General features: G+C 35.8%; 1 protein-coding gene across 6 annotated transcripts in view; it reads left to right on the top strand.

Annotated features, from left to right (window-relative positions):
• The window catches only part of LOC118191457 (coiled-coil domain-containing protein AGAP005037-like), a 769,544-nt gene that overhangs the window by 391,972 nt on the left and 355,583 nt on the right, over positions 1-21,989 (top strand). For all 6 annotated transcript variants that reach the window (XM_085811562.1, XM_085811561.1, XM_085811564.1 and 3 more), the window contains exon 5: positions 13,530-13,693. In XM_085811562.1, the coding sequence (XP_085667688.1) occupies positions 13,530-13,693 (164 nt within the window). The remainder of the gene's footprint in view (positions 1-13,529; positions 13,694-21,989) is intronic.

The raw sequence follows: 21,989 nt of genomic DNA, 5'->3' as shown, positions 1-21,989 counted from the left end.
TTTCCTGTGACGCAGCGGCTTTTGAACCCTGTTAGAGTCACCTCTTCAAAAAAAAAAAAAAAAAAAAAAAAAAAAAAAAAAAAAGGCCTAATGACGAATGTTACAGTGAAACCGCACCATACAGTATCTTTTGGAGGGTTCAAGGGCACTTGATGGATTGCGCGCGGGTTTTCACTTGCCCAAATGCGGCATTTGTGCGTATTCACTTGACCATTCAGGTGAAAATGGGCCTCATCCGTCCAAAGGATGTTCCACGGCCAAGCAGCATCGACTTTCATTCTGGCAAGGAACTGCAACGTGTTCCTGAACTAGTAATGTGCATATTGCGCAATCACGTTGCTGCAATATGCACATTACTAGTGTTACAGCGCCACCTATCGGCAACTTCTTGTATCAGGTTCAATGTTTCTTCTAACCTTCTTCGGAAACATACAATGACCTGACTAGGAACAGAGAGCTTACTAAAGCTATGTTCACTAATTGTAGTAAGTAGACAGGATACAGACGAAGGGTATACAAAACCCTTTATTTTTCTTTATATACAATGACTTCCGTACTTCGGAATACAATGACCCTCCACTCGGGGTCTAACGTAAAAGGTATAAAAAATAAAACTAAACTCTAATTTAACTTTAGAATAACACACGTGGAAGATTGGCCTTATAATAACAGGAAGCGTATGTAGCACAGAGACTGTGAACACTACAATACGTTTAATTTATTAAGAGGATTAAAACCTCTGGCCTGGAAGGCAAATAGCAACTGCGTAACTTCTAAGGTAAGCGGCCTGCTTCGAACTCACTGCTTCCTCTCTCTTTCGCTTGGCAAAAAGGCCACACTTAAATACTTGGCGTTCGCCAGACAAACTTTGCATAAAATCCTTAACGCTTATAATTCTGGCCGGAAGTAGAAAATAAGAAGTGATAGTAAAGATTTAAATAAAAATAAACGTTAGTAAAACTTAAGATCCTTACATACTTCCCGCCAGAGTTAATTAGTTTGAAACTGAGGTCTAAAACGACCTTGTTGAAAACTTTTAGCTCTAGAATATAACGCGAGGCCAACCTTTTACAATCATAACTTCGTTAGAAACTAGAAAATTTAAAAGAAAGAAATTTGTTACAATAGCAGCTCCCAGGATCTACAACAATCTTTTTTTTTTCATCTGTACTGCATCTAAACAGGAGCTTTATTCAATTCTGGTTCCTTCCAGAGATCTGGAAGGAAAACTAGTTTAATGAAATGTTACACAATGACATTGCAAATAACATATAGAATATACTTCTCTTAACATTCTTATTTCATTCATGACTATTTTAATTATCTCTCCCCTTGCTCTCTGACATGTGTTGTAAAAGAACACCAAACACGAATGTGTTTCTGTCTACGTGTGCCACACTTCCTCCTACAATCAAAACACTAACTTGTTAAAATTCAACATAACGAGACCTCTTAACACACCCTACTTTCAACTCTAACCCTGAGGTACTATTCTAAAAGTGGCTAACTCTAAAGTGTAGCGTCAGAGAGCCTAACTACATCATTCAACCTTTACCACATATTCGCCATGATTTAATCTTTACAGTCACACGAATAACAAATTTTTAACGTTACTTTCACTTTTACCATATCACGGTATTTCTTAACATTTAAAATAACAGAACACATGTATATAAGAACATATCAACATGCCGTTAATTTTACACATTTGAAAACATACATTAGTAGTACATTGTTAACTTCTATTCTTTTCAAAGCAAGTGCCAATTCTTTCTACATTGAAATAATACTACATTTCAAAAAGTCTTTCAGACTAAAACTTCTTTCTTGCTAGAATGTTTTAAATAAAATTTATACAATAACTTTTTACAATATTTAAGACTTTACACAACGCTATTATACATCAACTTTAGTTTTACGCGCGAGTAATTGAAAAACATAATAAGAAAATCGGTCACAACTCATTTCTCGGCCTTTTGGCGATAAAGGTAGACCTCGCATGAGGTAAAACTTCTTGAAATCTGCCACTTGCAGTAAGAATGAAAGATTAACTTAAGTTTGCAAAGTAACATAAAGTTTTACTTATCTTTGTAATATTCGGACATCCTTTTCTGGGCCCAGTCTTTAAAGGTACTGCAGATATTAGCCTGGTTTATCCTCCTTCTTGTACGGGCTCGCCCTTCAGTGCTTTCCTCTGGAAGCTTCCGTTTTTCACCAGTACGGCCACCCTTGAACACCTTCCTTTTCTCCTCTGCTTGTGGTCTTGGCCGTTTAAAGGCAGCTGGTCTTGGTGGAACCGGGAAACTTCTGTCGTGATCCTGCTTGGACCTCGTTGTTGGCCGTTCAAATTTTTCTTGTACTTTTTCCTCCGCCGCTGATGGCCCTTCCGCAGTTCGGCGACTTTTGCTGCGGAGAGTTCTGTCGGATGAGTCGATCCTCCGTTTTAAAGCCGGGTTATAGTTGCCGTCCTTTCTCCTGGTCCTCTTCACATACGTCGTCCTTCTCCCTTCTTCATTCTGGGGGTGTTCGTGAACTCTGTTTTCTGGACGGTGGAACGACTTCTTTTTCTTTTTACCTTCAATTTTTCCGCGGGGCAATTTTCTTTTCACTTTCTTCTGTCTCTCATTGGCTTGCCCTTGTACTTGTCGTTTTCCCACCTCTGGAACTTGTACCTGCGGTGTCTGCCGTGCCGGATCCTGCAAAAGATCTGAAAAGATTTGCATTTTATTACGATCGAAGTAGGGCTTAATTTGATCAATATTTGCGGAACAAGTTTCACCATTTCTGGCCTTTAACACTACAACAGCGTGAGTTATTTTTTCTATAACATATGGTCCTTCAAATCGTGGAAAAAATTTGGCAGTTTTATCTTCTGGTGCTGAAGAAAGTGAATGCTTAATTTTTAGTACTTCATCCCCTACTTTATAAGCTACTCCCCGTCGTTTCAGATCGTAATATAACTTCTGTTTTCTTTGTGCTACTTCCGTATTCTTTTTTGCTTCTTTTATTAGTTTTTCTATATCACCCATTTTAAATTCTGGGGCTCTTTGTTGCACATAAAATAGTTTATCTAACGGTGTTATAATCTTTCTGCCTAGAAATAACTCAGCAGGAGTTTTGCCCGTTGTATCATGTTTTGCGGTCCTAAGGGCGAAAGCAAATTCATTGACATAGTTATCCCAGCTTTTATGAAAATTTTTAACATAACTACGGATAATTTTCACTATATTTCTGTTGACCCGTTCCGCTATATTTGATTGCGGCCGATACGGGACCATTTTTAAATGACGTATGCCCAGTTTTTGGCACATGTCTTCAAATATATTACTTACAAATTGAGGACCATTATCCGATATAACTTTTAGGGGCGCCCCGTATTTTAAAATATATTTATTTAAAATAGAATCAGTAACTAATTTCGCGGAGGCTCGTTTTAAGGGAACAATTTCGGTCCATTTACTAAAATGATCAACCATAACAAGGAGATAGCGACTTTTATTTAACTGACTTTTTGGGAAAGGGCCCAATAAATCGATGCCAATTATTTCATTTGGAAATTCGGATTTAATACTATTTAGAAACCCGGCCGGGCGGAAATTAATATAATTAACGGCTTGACATGTTGGGCAGGACTGGACATACGCCCTTGTTAACTTTTGCAGTTCAGGAAAGTAGACTGCCTCGCGTACGCGTTGGATAGTTTTTCGAATACCAGCATGAGAAGCTAAAGGGCTGTCATGGAGCTCCTGCAGGATATTTAATCTAAGTTTAGCTGGGATAACAGGTCGAAATTCGTTGTTGGAATTCGTAGTTTTTGTGTAGAATAATAGACCATCTATTAGTTCGTAAGGGGCCGCCCTATTTCTTATCGCCACAATATCTTGGTGGCTAAAATTTTCAGGATCCTTCAAATACTCATAAATACTTCCAAACTCAGGATCCTTACCCAGTTCTGTTATTACAGTTTCTCGGGAATTTATTGTACACGCTGTAAGCATTGCAACTTTTACGGTATTACCCTGTTCGTCTAATTTAATTCGTGATAGGGCATCTGCTACGATATTTTCCTTTCCGGGGGTATGCTTGATTACCAGATTATATTCTTGCAGCTTGAGTGCCCATCTTATTAACCTTGGGGATAAATTTTTCCCTGAGTACAATCTAGTTACCGCCGCATGATCAGAATATACTGTTATCGGCGCCTTTCCAAAATAGACTAGGAACTTTTGCACTGCTAACAGAACTGCAAGTGCCTCTCTCTCGGTCGCGGAATAGTTTCTTTGTGTTTGATTTAAAGTTCGGCTAAAAAATGCCACGGGCTGCTGATTTTGCGAAAGTACCGCTCCTACCGCATAATCCGAAGCATCCGCTGAAATTTCTAAATATTCATCCTTTTCAGGAAATTTCAACACAGGGGCTTGCGTTAATGCTTGTTTTAATTTTTCGAAAGCACTATTGGCTTCGGCCGTCTACGAGAATCTTGCCTTTTTCCTTTTTAATTTTAACAATGGCTCAGCGATAGCCGCAAAATGTTTTATAAGGACCTATAATATGAACAAAGTCCTAGAAAAGAAGAGAGCTTCTTTCCCGTGTTTGGAGTCGGATACTTTTGTACAGCGATTATTTTTGATTCATCTGTCTCGATCCCTTTTTGCGATATTTTGTAACCTAAATATTTTAATTCAGGGGCTGCAAATTTGCACTTTTCGACATTAACTTTTAGACCGGCCTCATTTAATAAAGAAAACACCTGTCTGAAATCCTGTACATGTTGGTCGAGATTATCACTAGTAATAATGATATCGTCTAAATAGATAAATGTGTACTTTCCAAGAACAGGTCTTAACACAATGTCCATGCATCGCTGAAATGTTGCTGGGGCCCCAGAAAGGCCAAACGGCATACGCAAAAATGCATAAGTGCCAGACTTGGTTAGAAAAGCAGTCTTAGGCACATCCTCAGGCCTGACCCCTATTTGAAAATAACCATTCGTTAAGTCTAAAGTCGTCATAAATTTGGTTGATTTTATGTTCCTTAAAATTTCTTCTATGATCGGTAACGGATATACCGGATATTTCGTTATGGAATTTAATTTACGGTAATCAATAGCGAATCTCCACCTTTTTGGATGCTCCAAAGGATAATCATTATTTTTCTTACATAAAACCACCGGGCTAGCATAACTACTTGAGATGGGCGTTATGATCTTTTTACGTAGCATATCGGTAATATGCCATTCTATAATTTTTTCCTTATTCTTATCATACCGGTATGGTTTTTGACGAACCGGCAATGCATCTCCGGTGTCAATACTATGGTTAGTAACCTGAGTAAATCCTGGAATATCACTAAATAAGGAAGCAAATTGACTTACCACTTGTCGGATTCTATCTTGCTCGTCATTAGGCAGGTGGTCAAGATTTAACCTTGGCGGTTCAACCTTTTCTACACGCACTGGTTTCATTGTCAGCCTAAGGGACGCTTCATTAAAATCCAGTGTAGCTTGTGCGTCTGAAAGAAAGTCTATTCCTAGGATTAAATGTGCTTGCAAATTCTTTACTATAAAAAACATCACCTTTACTTGTTCGTCCTTGATACGGATATATAAAGGTACTTTGCCTACGCACTTACATTCTTTTCCTTGCGCCGCTAATACTGTCGTATTATCCGCATTATATATGCGGTATTTGCGAAAATACTTTCTAAAAAAGACTTCTGCCACACAGGAACACTGCGCGCCGGTATCCAGGAGTGCGGTGGCCGGGATATTATTTACCAACACTTCAATCTTCGGAAGAGTCAAATTTTTCACCATTACTGTATTTAACTTGAAGGAAGAGGGGTTTTCGTGGCCTTCGGATTTCCGCACCCTCTCGTCAGCAGAAATCCGTTTTAGTTTAAATTATTTTTCCTTTCCGTGCTTTCCTTCTTTTTCCCCTGGCCTTGAGACTTTTTTCCTGGGTTGCTATTGAACTGTCGACGTTCGCGGGCTGTTTTTGAATGCTCGGGTTTCCTTGCCCACTGATTCGCTTTTTCTCCGTAGCCGTATGCTTGAGTTTGTTGTAATCTTGGCGTACCAAATTGGTTTCGCTGTTGATATTGGCGTCTTCTTTCGACGTCCGCCGTTCTTCTACTTTCAAACTGGATTGCTAGCTCAAATAACTTTTCCAGTGTAGTGGGATTTCTTAATTCAATAAAGTCTTGCACTTGGGGTAGTAACCTCGGCAAAATCACTTGAATTATTTCAGGATCCGGACGGTTTCCATACAAGAGCTTGAAAACGTGAATTTTTCTTAAAATAAAGCTCGACAGGTTTTCGATTCTTTGTTGATATATGCTAAAAAGTTCCGTTTCTAATTTCGCACGATCCCTTACAACAGGGAAGGCTTTTAGTAGGGCAGTCTTGAAATTTTCATAAGTATAGGTGGGACTTCCTGCTTGACCCAAGAGACTTCTGCCGATACATTTGAACCAGTTAAGCGCTTGGCCCCTCAAAGTGCTGGTAGCTAAGGTAACTTTTTGAAACTCGTGCACGGGGTAGAGCATGAAGTGGTCATCCAATTTTTCCAAAAAACTGGTTACCGGTGAGTTTCCATTAAACGTTGCTTCTGGTTTCATCGAAGCGCGCATGGTCTGGACGATGTACCCAAATCCTTCCAGGGCGGCAGCTGGCATTTCTGGATTCTGAGCCGTTTCTGCAGGCAGCACAGGTTCTTCTTGAAATTCGGCCATGGTTATTCTTCGTCGGGCGCCACTATCAGGTTCAATGTTTCTTCTAACCTTCTTCGGAAACATACAATGACCTGACTAGGAACAGAGAGCTTACTAAAGCTATGTTCACTAATTGTAGTAAGTAGACAGGATACAGACGAAGGGTATACAAAACCCTTTATTTTTCTTTATATACAATGACTTCCGTACTTCGGAATACAATGACCCTCCACTCGGGGTCTAACGTAAAAGGTATAAAAAATAAAACTAAACTCTAATTTAACTTTAGAATAACACACGTGGAAGATTGGCCTTATAATAACAGGAAGCGTATGTAGCACAGAGACTGTGAACACTACAATACGTTTAATTTATTAAGAGGATTAAAACCTCTGGCCTGGAAGGCAAATAGCAACTGCGTAACTTCTAAGGTAAGCGGCCTGCTTCGAACTCACTGCTTCCTCTCTCTTTCGCTTGGCAAAAAGGCCACACTTAAATACTTGGCGTTCGCCAGACAAACTTTGCATAAAATCCTTAACGCTTATAATTCTGGCCGGAAGTAGAAAATAAGAAGTGATAGTAAAGATTTAAAATAAAATAAACGTTAGTAAAACTTAAGATCCTTACACTTGTACTAATTTTATTTGTGTAATAAATCTGGAGCGCATGATCTGAAGTGTCTGTTTTTAAAATTTCATCACATTATGACCCATACAACACTCTGCACAGGCCTCTGAGTTGGGGAAGTTTAATTTGGATAACCCTGTATATAAGTTTCTTAAAATTCAAAGTAGGTTTGTAAAATAACGCTATGAAGATTATAAATATCGCTGTTGCCAGCGATATCTCTCTCAATTTCTTAAAATTATGCAGCATGGGTACTCATATTAGTTAAATCTGAATTAAAAAATACCAGTAAACTGGAGATGCAAAAGCTTTTCCGATGTCGTAAAATTAACGAAATATTACTTTTTATTTGGTGAATCTTTAAACAAGTGGGAAAAAGTATTAATTATTGAAAATGGATGGTTAATTAATACTCGTTTTAAAAAGTTAAACGTGTTCTGTTATTTGCTGAATTTTAATGTATTTATGTAAAGAATTCCTATTAAAATTTTGTTTTAATTTTCTTGTACTTTTTAATATCAATCGTCAGCTATTAGTTGCTTGCTATTTCGTTACTTCTTATATTCAGAGGGAATCTATAGGATTTTCAAAATCTAATAGCAGAGTCGAACTAAATATTTTAAACTTTCCTTTTATAATTTTATGATAATATCATTATGATTTAAAATATTTTAAAAATTAAAAATGTTTCGAGGAAGACTGTGTTTAAAGACCTGTGTTCTAGGTTTACTTTCAGTCATTATTTAATTTTAAACGTGAAAATATCTAAGACGCTGCTGGTCAAAGCATAACTTCATTAACAACATATAATTATGATTGCTCAAGATACTTAGCATGATTTGCTAAGTATTGTTACGTGCGTATGAGTTCGCAATGGATTGAATGCGCAGAGAACGGGCGATATCATGATACAATTTATTTTCCCAAAAGAAACATTTTAGAATTCTGGAACTTTCCACAAAAGTACTGGTACAGCTTTTCTCAATATGACAGAGAACAATCATTAGTTACCGCTTTAAACTACTAAAAATGTTAAACAGAACTCAAAGCAAAGAGTGAAACTCGCACGGAGGTCTAACTCTGAACTAAAAAACTACAGACTGATAATCTCTCCACTCTTATATAGTTTTCCCCCGGCCGCCGAGAAAGCTTGGAGCTATATAGGGACTGGACCATAATGCCGCTAATGCTCGCCAAGTTTGGCGACTTTGGGCAAAATTTGGAGACAGAGATTTGTCGCCCAAACCATCGCCAGGTTGGTGATATCTCGCCAAATGGCGAGATAATCATTTGCCTCAATATTAGTAAATAAACTTGCGCCTGTAACCTTATTTTTCGGTAGTGCTTCTCTTTATCAGGCATTTCATGTTATATTGTACGAAATTCGAAACAGTGTAATAAATTAAATTTAAAACTGCTATATTTTGTTGGCAGTCAGTAATATCAACTGATTGCTATCATTTAAGCCACTAACTGTCAGTTTATTTTATGCATTAAAGTCATCTGTTTAGCTGAAATTAAATTAGCAAACATGAAACGTTAAAATGATTAAACTCAATACGGCTTAATTTAAATACTAGTCTAACCGTCTAGGCTGCCAGATGATTTTATCCTCTGTCGTTACCAGAACATAAGTAAAGAGTTGGAAAATTTTGAAGAGATGTCTTATTTAATTAGCTAATTATTGTGGTTTTGTTTAATCTCAGATTTATAGAAGATAGACAATATTTAGCTTTATTGAATGAAGAGAAATAGGATAACTTACTTAGGAAATTTTATTATGAATAAAAAAAATTTCCGGTTTAACTATGCACTCACACATATTTCATAACACGTATTTTATAAACAAATTTTAAATATGCAACTGTTTTTATAACATTGCCTGACAGAGAAAATGCACCATTGTGAAGATTTTGTTGTATAATTATGCGAAATTCAACTTCTTTGAAGTTCTACGTAATGCAAATGTACAACTACGAAAATGCACAATTTATGTAAATGATCTGAAATGCATATTTGTCACATGATGAATTACCTGGATAAAGTGGAAGGAAAAATCTGATGACTCAATAACTGGTTGGTCCATCCATCATATAGCAGCTGAAACACATCTGTATGTATCCATTGTGCAAAAGACTTGGACAAGATAGTTTGGAAAAGGGAATATGAGTAAGGTCAGGATTATTGATGCATCCAAGACAGGCCATACTTGGAGTGACACACCTACAGACGTACGGTAGTATCCCCGCCCCCGAAAGCAGGACTGTTGATATTGTGCAGAATTAGCAAGGAGCTTTTGTTGATCAAATATTAAAAAGAATCATTCCTCGACAATTCATCGAAAGCGATTTGTGGTCTGCTGCTCTTTACAAAGATTATTTTTGACACAAAGCCACTGGAACCAAAGATTGAAAAGGTCTTAAGATAGAGTTTTTGGACGATTTAATGGCACAAAGTAGAGACCAATCCCCAATCTCGCGTCTGTTTCCCCAGCGACATGGTTGTATGATCCAAAGTAGAGAACAGATCCCAGTCTCTCTTCTGTGTCCCCAGTGATATCTCCAAGTAAATATCGACGGGGGGAGAGATCCAATTGTGCTTTGACGATGTGGCTTTACGAATCAGGCCAGACAGAATGTCATCAAAGCATCAAAGGCACAATGACAGCACGCTGACATGTACGTGAAGTGCCGTTACTGTTTGCACTATCCTACTCTCAGCGGTTCCAAATACTGTTATTTAGCAAGAAAATAACCGGAAGCATGTAGCAATCATCAGCAGAGAAGCTCTGAAAGTTACCCAGATACCTCCATGGCCACCGAGTTAGCTACCGAAGAGTTTGTGGGATATGATTGGATTTATCTTTCCAGCCTCAGTCTGTGGATGGACTGTTGAGCATGACTGAAAGCGTTAAGATCATCAGTCTTTGAGGATAGGACCCATATCCTAATTTCTTCTCTAACTTAAAGAGTTACTTCTTGCATTGCCTCAAGAGTGGTCCAGATTCCTACCGATCACCTTGTGGATTCGATCGCTGTAGAGTGTAATGCTTTAAAACTAAAATCGCTTATTGTTGTATGTATTCTCAGTTTGTCTGTTAATTTTATCACATTCTACTCCTTGTATATGGTACTGCATTTTTTATCAGGCAGTCATTATCAACTATATGTCAAAGTCAGGAATATGCAATTTTTGCTGTTTTCACTTGCATCCACTTTCTGCTATATTTTACACCTACAATGTTTTACACTGTGCTAAAAAAGGAAACTGCATAAATACGTGAGATTACTTGAATAGAAGAAATATAACGCGAATTAATGAAAACTAAACAAAACTTAAATGTTGAACGATTTTGCAGGTTTAACATATCTTGCAGCCAAACATTTTGATGTTGGCTTAGATTCGTGACTTTGGCTTGGAGATGATACTTTTTAGAGCGGCTATTCTTACATTTTTTACCTGAATTAATTTTTAGTTAATTAGAAAATTCTGAGCAGTTATTTTTATACTATATAATATGTATTTAAATTACTATCGTAAAAACCAAAACACTGGAATACAGTTGTGGAACTCATTCTTTTCCATATAATTTGATTCCAAATTCATTCTATTAGTTGGGTTCTGTGCCAGAAATTCATTATCACCATCACGAATCCATTAGTAAATATTATTTACTAGTTATTTAAAAATAAAATCTGAGTACGAAAAAAAATTAACATTTAAAATGTTTTTTATGTATAAAATAAAATCTGAAAAATGAAGTTAATGCCAAAAGATGGGAAACAAGTAAAAATTACTCCACGTCTCCTTCGACGGTATTAACAGGGAAGAACAGATAAAGAATATTGCATTGAAGAACGCAAAAGCTGCAAATTCCCAAGCAGTTGGCCGTGAAATCTCGAAAAGTGCTAGAACAGCGCAATTTGGCAGAGATATTTTGTTTAATCAGCACTTTTTAAACTGCCTGGGACTGAAATTTCGTGAGCATCAAATACTTTACGAATACATACAAATGAAGAAAATGCAATCGATAGGTTATTAAAAAGCGATTCCAGTTATTCTCAGTTAATAAATGTTTACTTAACAAAGCTTTATTGTCGAGTTCATCTCGATTACCATAATTTCAGTTTCCAGTTTACATTTATAAAATATTTTTGTATTTTCTTTTACTTATATTATTAGACATAGACTCAAAATTATAATTTGATCAGAAACATGAGCTTTTTAGTAACTTGTTACCAAACATTAAATGTAAAAAAGTATCGATAAATATTGCAGCGATTTTATTAATGCATTTCAAATCATTCAGATACTTAAACATATACACTACGGCATATAAATAATTAATCGTTTTAATTAGTAAAATCTAATGTATGTAGCTAATTTGAAATATAAGAATCATATGGATAAATTGTAGAAAATACAATAACATTAAGGAACCATATAATCTATATATGTAAAGAAAAAAGTATGTGTGTTTGTTCGGTAATAACTTACTATAGTCACTACTATAGCTATCGTCACCAAACTTTCTACAATTCTTTTCTGGGTCCTGGATAAGACCGAGGTCCATTTTTTTCCAAGAAAAAGTAGCTAAAATCAGAGATATTAATTAAAAACTTGGAAAAACGATACTTTTTGCCCTCATTTTTCCGAATGGCAACAATCTCGCAAGCAGGAGATGAAATTCTGCTTTATTTTGAAAGTTGTTGTCACTGCTCGCTTTTAAATCCTAGAGGTCATAAAAAATTTGCAAGTTTTACGATGAAATAAAATAGCATTTCCAAACATTAAATACATTATTCCCTATTCCAAAAATTTGTGGAAAGCCACTTCAACTATTCCCATCTTCGCACGACTTTAAACATCCCTATTAATTAAAAACTCTGAAAGTGCTAATTTTCACACTCATTTTTCCGAGCGGCAACAGTCGCAGAGTTTATAATTAAAAAATTTTTAAGTTTTACAAAATCTATACGTATAAAGAAGAATGCCTGTTTATGTGTTTGTTTGTTTGTTCGTGTTATTGATTTCTGATCAATTATGATAAATGTTTTGCCACATTTAATCGACTAAAATTGAAATATTGGATGCAACTTGAGTCTTCACGACCAATTGATTAGAAAGACAAAAATCATTAAAAACTGATTGAAAATTGAACAAATGTCAATGTTGCAATATAATGAGAGAGAATTAGCTTATTTTTCTATCGAAATTTTTTATGTGGGTTCCATATCGCATCAGATTGAAAAATGTATGACTATGAATCGTATTTTTTGCATCGCTATTAGAGAAGGATTACAGCGGTATCGTTCTCTCTGTTGTTGTCTCTATATATATGATTATATTACAATTTTAAAAAATCTGATGTGTACACCACATGACTTCCTTGTACGGAATATTAAATTATACGCATTTTTCTTGCATTTCATTTAAACTTATTGGATTGAATTAAATCTACTTCGCCGACAGCGCATAAGCCACAATAGAATAAATGCATTCTTTAAAATTCACTATTTGCTTACCATAGCGACACTCTGGCGCTAGATTCACTTAATAGTATTATATTTCGTTCATATTATAACTCATAATGCACAGAATTTTGTATCATTTAAAGAATAGAATTATCTAATCGTTGTCACATGTTCTATTCAAATACTATAATAAATAATAAAGCTAGAATGATGTATAAAAGAATTTAAGCAAATAAAACAAAAAAGAAACAGTTTTTAACAGACGATTAAGTATTTCTCATTCAATTAATTCAGTTCTCACTTCGCGACAAGGCAAAAATACATAAAAAGTCCAAATATCTATATTAAAAATTGTGAAGTAAATCTTAAACACTTATTTCCTCGAAAAAATTCCCGAAAGGATTAAGTATGATTTAATTGGCAATAATAAATGAAGGCGTTATCTTTGTTGTTGCGAAGCTAAGTTTCTCTAGATTGGCAACAAATCCACTAGTCTACTGTTTCAAATGTAAACAATCAATGGCGGCCATAAAAAAAGGCTTAAAAAAAGAAAGAAAAAAAAACTAATTTAAGTGTACATATAATTTCATTAAAATTATTTATATATGCACAAAATTCGTAACAATATATTTGCATTTCGTAATAAATATACTTACATTAAATTTCTCTAGATTGTGCATGAATGTTTCCCTCATTCATATTTGTTATTTTTCTTAGGTCCCGGCAGTTTGATTATGACCCTCGAAAGTATGCGGGTCCCGAGGATCGTGGACCACGGTGGCGCAGTTCGGCTAAGGATAGGGGGCGGCCTCCCTTGCCGAATGAAGTGGGTCCGGATGTTCGAAGAGTCATGGTTCGTCGCAATGGAGTCCGCTTCCAAGGTAAAAATCATCTTATCCTTATGATTTATGTTCACGATTTATAATGTTTGTTGTAACTGTTTAAAGGAAAAAGTATTCACTTATAACAAGGCTAACTCACACTAGTTTTTACATTATATAATTATAATATAACCAATCAAATGATTATTTCTGAATCATTAAGATCGTGGAACAAAATCTGCACATTTTGCTTGCATCGGATTAGAATAGAACCAGATCAGTCTTTTTTATGTTTAGGTGAAAGTTGTTTAGTCAATATTATAAATCAAGAAATGTGATTCATGATATCAGTATTAATTTAAATGTAAATGTTAGAGGAGGGGAATTAGCACAAAAGTGTTTAGAGCGGCAACAGACAGACTCATGGAGAGGGAAAATAATTTATTTCATGCAGCGGCAAAACATTGCTTTTGAATCGCTGAGTTTGCTGCCTCGCAAGTAGCTGCAGACCACAAAAAGATATAAAATTGGTATAATATATCATAACATTTCTTAGTCGTAGTAACTTTTGGCAAAGCGCAGTTAAGCATGATAACCCTTTGAAACGTCGTTGACAAACACGAAGACATTGAGAAAAGTTTCTGAGTAAGCAATTCGTTTTCAATATGATAGTCAGAAGACAATCCGTGCAGCAGAACAGTTACAGAGCGCAAATGGAGCAACAGCATGCTCCACAGGTAGATTCATCATCGCAACTGAAGTGAGGCTAGTAGTCAAGCAATCACACGAGGGCAGGAAAGAAAGATGTCGATACACAGTGGAAAGCTTAGCTATTGGCTGTGAATGGAGAGAGTACCAGTAGGCTTCGAGGAAGATGAGGAGGATCGATTCAGAATATCATTTTTTAGAAAGGTTAGCCGAAAAATAGGAAGCGGGGATAGTACCACAAAAGTAATAATTAATTTAGTGCTTTGAATATCTTCCCAGGGCGTCTTTCGTTCGTAATTGAATTGTGGAATAGAAGTGTCATTGAAAGTTTTAAAACGATTTCTTGATATTTTAGCCATAAATGTTGCTGTTTTTTAACACCTAGTTCTTCCTGAATACCATTATTTCTATGAATTCCTATGAATACCGATATTCCGATAGAATGGCTCTGGAAATTAAGCTGAGAGTCATATTTTGATATCTTTGAAGGATATCCAGATTTGAGTTAGATGCAAGCCACCAGATAGGACAAGCATAGATAATAATGGCCCACAGCATAGATTTACAGATTAGTAACTTGTTATCTAATCAAGGAACAGAGTTCCTGTGAATAAAGCGGAAGAGTAAGGCTTTAAACTTCTGGAACTTAAAAATTACTTGTGTAATGTGGAATTTCTATGTTAATCTTTCATCATCGTGTTTTCATCGCTAAGATATTTTTTATCTTCTGGGTCCATGGGATACCTGTGTCGTATATATTGATGGTGATAAGGCTAATTTTACATCTGGTGAACATAACCGCTACCATCTTATCAAAACTGAATTTAATTATCTAGTAGTTAGCCTGAATTCCAGTGCATGTATGTGAATTCGTAGAACTTGAGCTACTGAACACAAACATGCATTTTGGCACATGCATTTGTATCATTGTGTCATCAATGTGCATTGCAAGAATAATGTTAGGGGAATGAGTATGTCATTCACATAAATTAGGACTAGGACAAGGTCGAAGAGAGTTCCATGTGGAGAGGTTAGTATTAATTTACCAGTGTGTGGAATATGCGTCATGAAAGCGAACGACAAAGTATCTATCACACAGATAGGATTTAAATTTGTACGTAATATAGTCTGGGAAAATAAGAGTGATTAATTTGTAGGTGATCCTTATCAGCGAAGCACGATCAAAAGCCTTTAAAGATCAAGGAAGAGACCCCAGTGGATACCTTATTTGGCAGTCCTTGTGAGATAAAATCCACAACTCTTAGCAGCTGATGCACAGTGGAATGCTTATGACGAAAGCTGAGTTGTTCTACGATAAGAATGTTTTCTTTCTTGTGGGAGCCGATCATTGTTTGAAAGATTACTGCATCAGCAGACTTGCTAAAACCCGGGAGCAGCCTGATTGGCCGGTACGAAGCAGGGTTCTCCGCAGATTCTTGGCTTCAGTACCTTCGCAGTTACTGCCGTTCCCCATGGAGTTCGGAAATTAGATATCCAAATGGAGAGAGTTTATCCGAATGCGTTCGTTGATTAAATATAAAAGACGGACTATACCAATATATCAATATATATCTTATGTTTTTCCGAATGGCGACAAGTTGCTTATAAAGTGCTGAGTTTTCTAATTAAGTTTGAAGCAAACATTTTCCGTTTGACGAGTGGTAACAGGCGGCCTTTAAATTCCAAATTTGTTGATGAAAAATTCAATAAATTCAAGCAAAGTACGAATAAAAAGAAAATTCAAAGCTTTAAATCCAGGCTCCGAAATGCACATGTTCAAGTGAAGGATTGTGTGTGTTCAAAATTTGTGGCTCTAGGTGCCGCCGTTTTCTCGCAGTGCAAGGAACATACATACATATTGTTGCATGCGAACGAGTTCGAATAAATTGAATGAACAAGTCTGATAAAAAGTCAATAAAATTTATTATCACAAGAAATAAAACAAAATGCTGAAAATTTTCCTCCCAGATATTCATGCAATATCACACAGTAGTTATATTTTAAACTACTAAAACGTTAAACAGAACTCAATTCAAAGCTCAGAGGGAGCTGATCCGATCTCACAGCGAATTCGCTGCAATCAAAAACAAAAACTTAGTAAGAATCTGTTCTGAGATGTTTTCCTACGGCTTTTATAAGCTTTTCAATCATGCACGAGAACACATAATAATGCACAGATGCACATAATAATTTTTATTTATATTATGCCAACACGTCATTATTATGAGATGCAAATTTGAATGTGCAATTTAATGTTGAAATAATTGTTTAAATCGTTCACAAAAGATTTATTTTTTAATGCAGAGTATTATTAAAAAATCTAGTAAAACTTTATCTGAAAGGACACGCTAAATTTTTTTCTCTTCTGAATGTATTTGTGTTTTTCTCATGTAAATGTTTTATGAAGAAGTACTTCCACAATGTTTGGATACTTATCTTTTGTGAAATAAGCGTGTGAATGTACTGCAATTCAAAAATATGTTGTTCATACTGATTAAACATGTTCCAGTGTGAGAACATCTTTTGAATATCTTTTTCTCTGCCCGTGGACAAGAGTGGGAATTTTTCTCTTTAGCAAGGAAACTTCGAAAAGAAATAAATGGCAGCACAGATGAATAATACTTAACTTTCTTTAAGTTGCGGGGCTGAAAATTGAGGTTGGTTGGGAAAAAGTCTCATTTCTTGCTTGTCCTTTTGTGCACAGCTAAAATCAATAACACGTAGATTAAATTTTTTTTTCTGTATTTTTTACAATCAATCTTCATTCTTATCTTTTTTGATGCGAAACGATTCTCGATACTCTTTCACTGGCATCGAAAGAACAAAAAACATTCTGCTTTTCAGGCCATGCGTGATTCATTAAGAACTGTAGTCCACTATACTATACTAATATATTCCAATATTGAGCTTTTGTAATGAAGTAACATTTCGATTGCTTGCAGCTCATTATGCATGAAATATCGATCTGATTTTAACTAATTCGAAGCATTTATCGTATTATAACTTCCCGTTTTACTTGAACTGTTACTTGACTAATTGCTTTAAGTGATTTCTTTGTTTGGCAATGGATTTTTCCAAAAGAAAAATTATGACTGTGATAGCATTGAAAACAGACTCCATGTGTTTATTTCGGTGTATACGTTACTAAAAAGCAAATTTACTGTTTTTTGTATCATCATCATGGATTCTGCCAATATGCGGATTCTACCAATACTTCCACATGAAAAGGATATTTGAAAAGGTGTTTTAAGACTCTTTCACTCAGATACCAATAGATTATTTATCTTTCAAAACTTCTGCTTAGTCGTCAAGTTTTCTACCACTTTATTCTTATGGTGGTTTACAAATCACCTGCCATATCAATGGATATAGCTAAAATCTTATGTGGAGATTGAACTGGACTATTCATTTATGACAAAGTACATTAGGAATATACGATTATGGGACAAGATTCTTTCGTGAAGTATTTTCTAAAAAAAATTGGACCATTTCTAAAGAAAACCAGGATTGCAGTAGGCAATAGCCTAGAAGAAAATTCGGATTGTAATACAAATCCAGACTTTAATCTTTTGACCACAGATGGGCTGTGAGTTAAGTGTACATACTTTTATTCTTGTTATCTGCATTAGAGATGGTCAAAACCGATCACAACAGTTTGCTTTCACTGAAATGAATGCGTTCTTTTTTGTGACTCACAGCTCACTAACAATAACCTAAATAATAAAGATCCGGAACGAGTTGCGAATCAAGAGCAGTTAGGAAGGATGGATCGAAGAGCGGAAAGAATCGAACGAACATTTTGACTGGAAACTCTCAGTGAGGTTGGAGCAAAACACGAAAAGAATAGAACGAGAAATTGAATCGGAAAATTGTCTCAATCAAATGCTAACTTGTTGAACTGATTATATTATTCAATTGTAGTTTTAAAAAGAACTTAGCATAAAATCCTAGAATAAATTTTTTTTAAAACGTTGAGAACTGATGAAAATTAAACTTATTTTTAACATGGGATGATAAATATTCTTTTCTCCCCTAAAACTGAAATCGAACTTTTCTCGCACGCTTCAAACAAGGGCTTCCTTCTTTTTTCGCCAGTCAGGCGTTCGCTTGCTTAATAAAGTAAATTCGTTCGTGAAAGTTTAGCAGATCTCCACTCCTGGCACGCTTCCAACAACAGCTCTCCGTGAACTTTAAAAGAACTACAACTCCGTTTTCTGGAGTACGTTCACTCAGTAAAGTGAATCGGTTCTTTGAAGCAGTTCCGGAGCGGATCATCCAACTCTAGTCTATACAGATGTTAAGAGGTATATAAAATATGTAGCATAAACTCTTTAATCATGTAAAGAACTGAAGGAACAAAGAGCAAGGAATACTTTGCTGTCATTCTCTGCACTAATATCAGTAAAAACTGGAATGGTGTTTTCCAATAAGTAAGCTGTTCAATTTGCATTGTTAACTTTTCATGTGGATTGTGTGCCCATTTTCTTTTCTCACTTATCTAATACTAAGTATAAAATCGAACTAAAAACATGTGCACATCTATTACATAATTGTTTTAATTTTCATGGAACAAAAGAATTTCAATCGAAAGGACAGATTTTGATTAACTTTTTAATACGTATTTTTGCAGAAACGAGAATTTGAACTTATCAGTTCATAATACTAAAATATTATTTATTTAAACTAAAACTAATATAGCAAACGTGAACTAAAATAGGTTAAAATAACACGCCGAGTAGCAATTATTGAAGATACTAAAGCAACAAGAATTAGCGCAGTTTTTAAAATTTGAAGGAGTAGTTTGAAGATTTGAATCGAACCTTTTTCTTCAGATGTAGGCGTGAAATAGTACCGATATAATCCCTGTGCTCATATGATAACAAAAAACCAGAAATTTCAAGAAAGTTCCATCAAGCAAAATAGCAAAAAGGCAAGATAGCCGTTTTTAAAGAAATTATTTAGTAGTTGTTTCAATTTCTGAATTAATAGTTGGCCTCATTAGCTATGTTTTATTTTTCTTTCAAAGAACTGTATAGAATTTTCTGGTCTATTGTTATCGCGTGAGAACAGGCTTTCCTTTTACCGTTTTCACTCCTGCAGCTAAAGAATTTTGAAAATTAAGCTGATTCTGCTGCCTTAGTATTTTCAGTAAAGTAATAAACGTAACTAAAATTTGCTTGCTTCGTGAATTACTCGAATCACTTTTCATGCCTAATTTTGAATAAAAGTTATTAAAATATGGCATTACCTTTTATGAATTAGAAAATTTAATTTTTTCATTTCTAATTAATAAATTGATCTGACAATCAAAACTACAAGATTAGGCTCTTAAATAATCTGTTTTCGTTAAGACAATTATGCTGGAATGTTTTTGCATTTTTTCCTAAAACAAACACTTTCTACAAAGCTAACTGCCCTTTTGCAATAAAAGGGTTTTTTATATTACAATTTAAAACTAAAAGTTTCTTGTATATTTTAAACTGGATAAGTAGTTATTGCGCAACTAATTAAAACGAAAAGTTGGCAACTAATTGAAACGTCGTCATATTTCATCCTTCACTTATATAACGTTATCAATTATAAGTTATTTTAAAATCTAATATCTTATTAATAATTCAATGATGGACTGGTTCCATATCTGTTATAATATTTATATTCAAGAACGCTGTGCTAATTAATTTTTTTTTCGATTTTGATATTCACATCCTACCGCAGATTTTTTTGACTTGCTAATTCCTTTAGTGTGCAAAATTAAGAAAATTTGCATATTATGTCCAATTTCTGAAAAACTAATGGGTAGATTTTAATGAAATTTGGCATAAATACACATTTTTAAGAGAAAGAGATGTATCATTCAAAAAGCATTTTATAAAGCCTCTAGTGCAGCATAGTGCTCGTAGTGCAACATCTCTCGTATCGAACTGAAAATGTGTCTAATATTAGATATGCTCCCCTTTCAGAATCAGTCACGCGCAGCGTAACGGTATATTAGACAGGAGGCAGATGAGGAGTCGCTGCGTTAGCCGATTCCACCCCTGCAGCAAGGCAGGTTTCAACTCAGGGATGGTTTTCGGAGGGGGATGGCGAGATGAAGTTGTGCTACCAAGAGCCTCCGAGACATGCTCAGTAGGATTAAGTTCAGGAGATCTGAATGAAAATGCTACGAATATCCTCATTTTCCAGGTAATCGTCGGCAGCTGAACTCTATGTGGACGAGCGTTGTCGTCTATTAACAGGTACCCAGGACACACCGCATTCTTGAAAAGTCAGATTCAAGACTCTAAGATCTCTCTGTATCACATAGCAATCAGGAAGCCTTTGTCAAACATATGCAGGGGTGTGCGGTCGTCCAACATTATGCCTACAAAAATCATTACTCCTCTATCACCGTACTGATCCTTTTCGATGATGAGGGAAGGAAGCTATCGTATTCCGGGATCTTCAGATGCAGGTACGCCTAGAATCAGTGTCCAGGTTAAATCTCGATTCATCTGTATGCTCCATTAAAGTCTGGTCTAAGGCGCGTGTTGTCTGCACAATGAGAATCAGTAAGTAATGTGCATAGCATGTGCCCTCTATAAGTGTTTATTTTTTTAGACGTGAAGATAAAGTAATGTAAATGTATCATAAGGTGAATGCAATATAAATGTAAATAGTGCCATTTAATGAACCTAATAAGTAAATGCATACGAAAGTAGTATATATGATATAAATGTCTTAAATTTGTATGTTATGTATGTGAAATGTATCTAAATGTACTTAAATTTTCAATGTAATCCGAGTTCACAAACTCTGTAAAATGTGTATCCAAATGGATCATTATGCCCTTTTTTAGATTGCAACTAATTATTGTTCAATAAGTACTGGCCCCGGGCGACAGGAAAGAAGTGAATGGATGGGCACTTTGGTAGGCTGGACTGCCATCCGGAGGAATCCGCCGTTGGGTTTGGGCGCTCGATGCGAGGCATTGGTGTGACCCCACACTCTGGTCAAACTCTAGATAAAGGTGGACGGGGAGTTATACCAATTAACCAATTAGCAGAGGGGCGGTGCCCACGTCCTCCGTCGCATGTCGAATGCACAATGATAAACGCGTTTACTTATGCGCCGTAGTGAGCTGAATGCACAGGTCGAGTCTTCCGGTAAACAGCTCTATCTCATGAAACCTTCGGACAACTGCTGGCGTGAAACTCGGCTTCCTGTGGCAGCATACAACTCACGTGAGACCTGTGAAGCTGTAGCACTTCTGCCTGCCTTAGCTGAAATTTCAAATAATGATCCTTATTCTTCGCTGCAGACCTTTATGACCTTGTCCAAGTCTTCTCGATATGGATCGAGTGTCTTGAAACAGTTTCTACAAATTACAGACCACAATGGGCGATACAAGGATTTCTGTAGCCACCTACGCTTGTGACTGGCGTGCTTTCAACTATACTCCATCTAATTCTGTCACCCGTACGTTTGTGAGTACTCATTTTACATGATACCCCTATAAAATTTCCCCTACTCTTATGAGAAACACTGCGAAAGCGGGCACACAAAAATCATCGAAAACCCTTGTTATATCTTTCCACAATCGCAGCTCCACAAACACGTACGTGCAGGCTTACGTATTTGTCTCTGAATATTTGCATAATTCTTCGGTGGC

This window comes from Stegodyphus dumicola, chromosome 2 (assembly GCF_044657685.1).
Source record: "Stegodyphus dumicola isolate Sdum_Otavi_A_Nest chromosome 2, ASM4465768v1".
In the NCBI taxonomy this organism is placed as follows: Eukaryota; Metazoa; Arthropoda; class Arachnida; order Araneae; family Eresidae; genus Stegodyphus; species Stegodyphus dumicola.
Note: the sequence above shows the minus strand (reverse complement) of the source record. Positions and strands in the feature narration are given on the sequence as shown.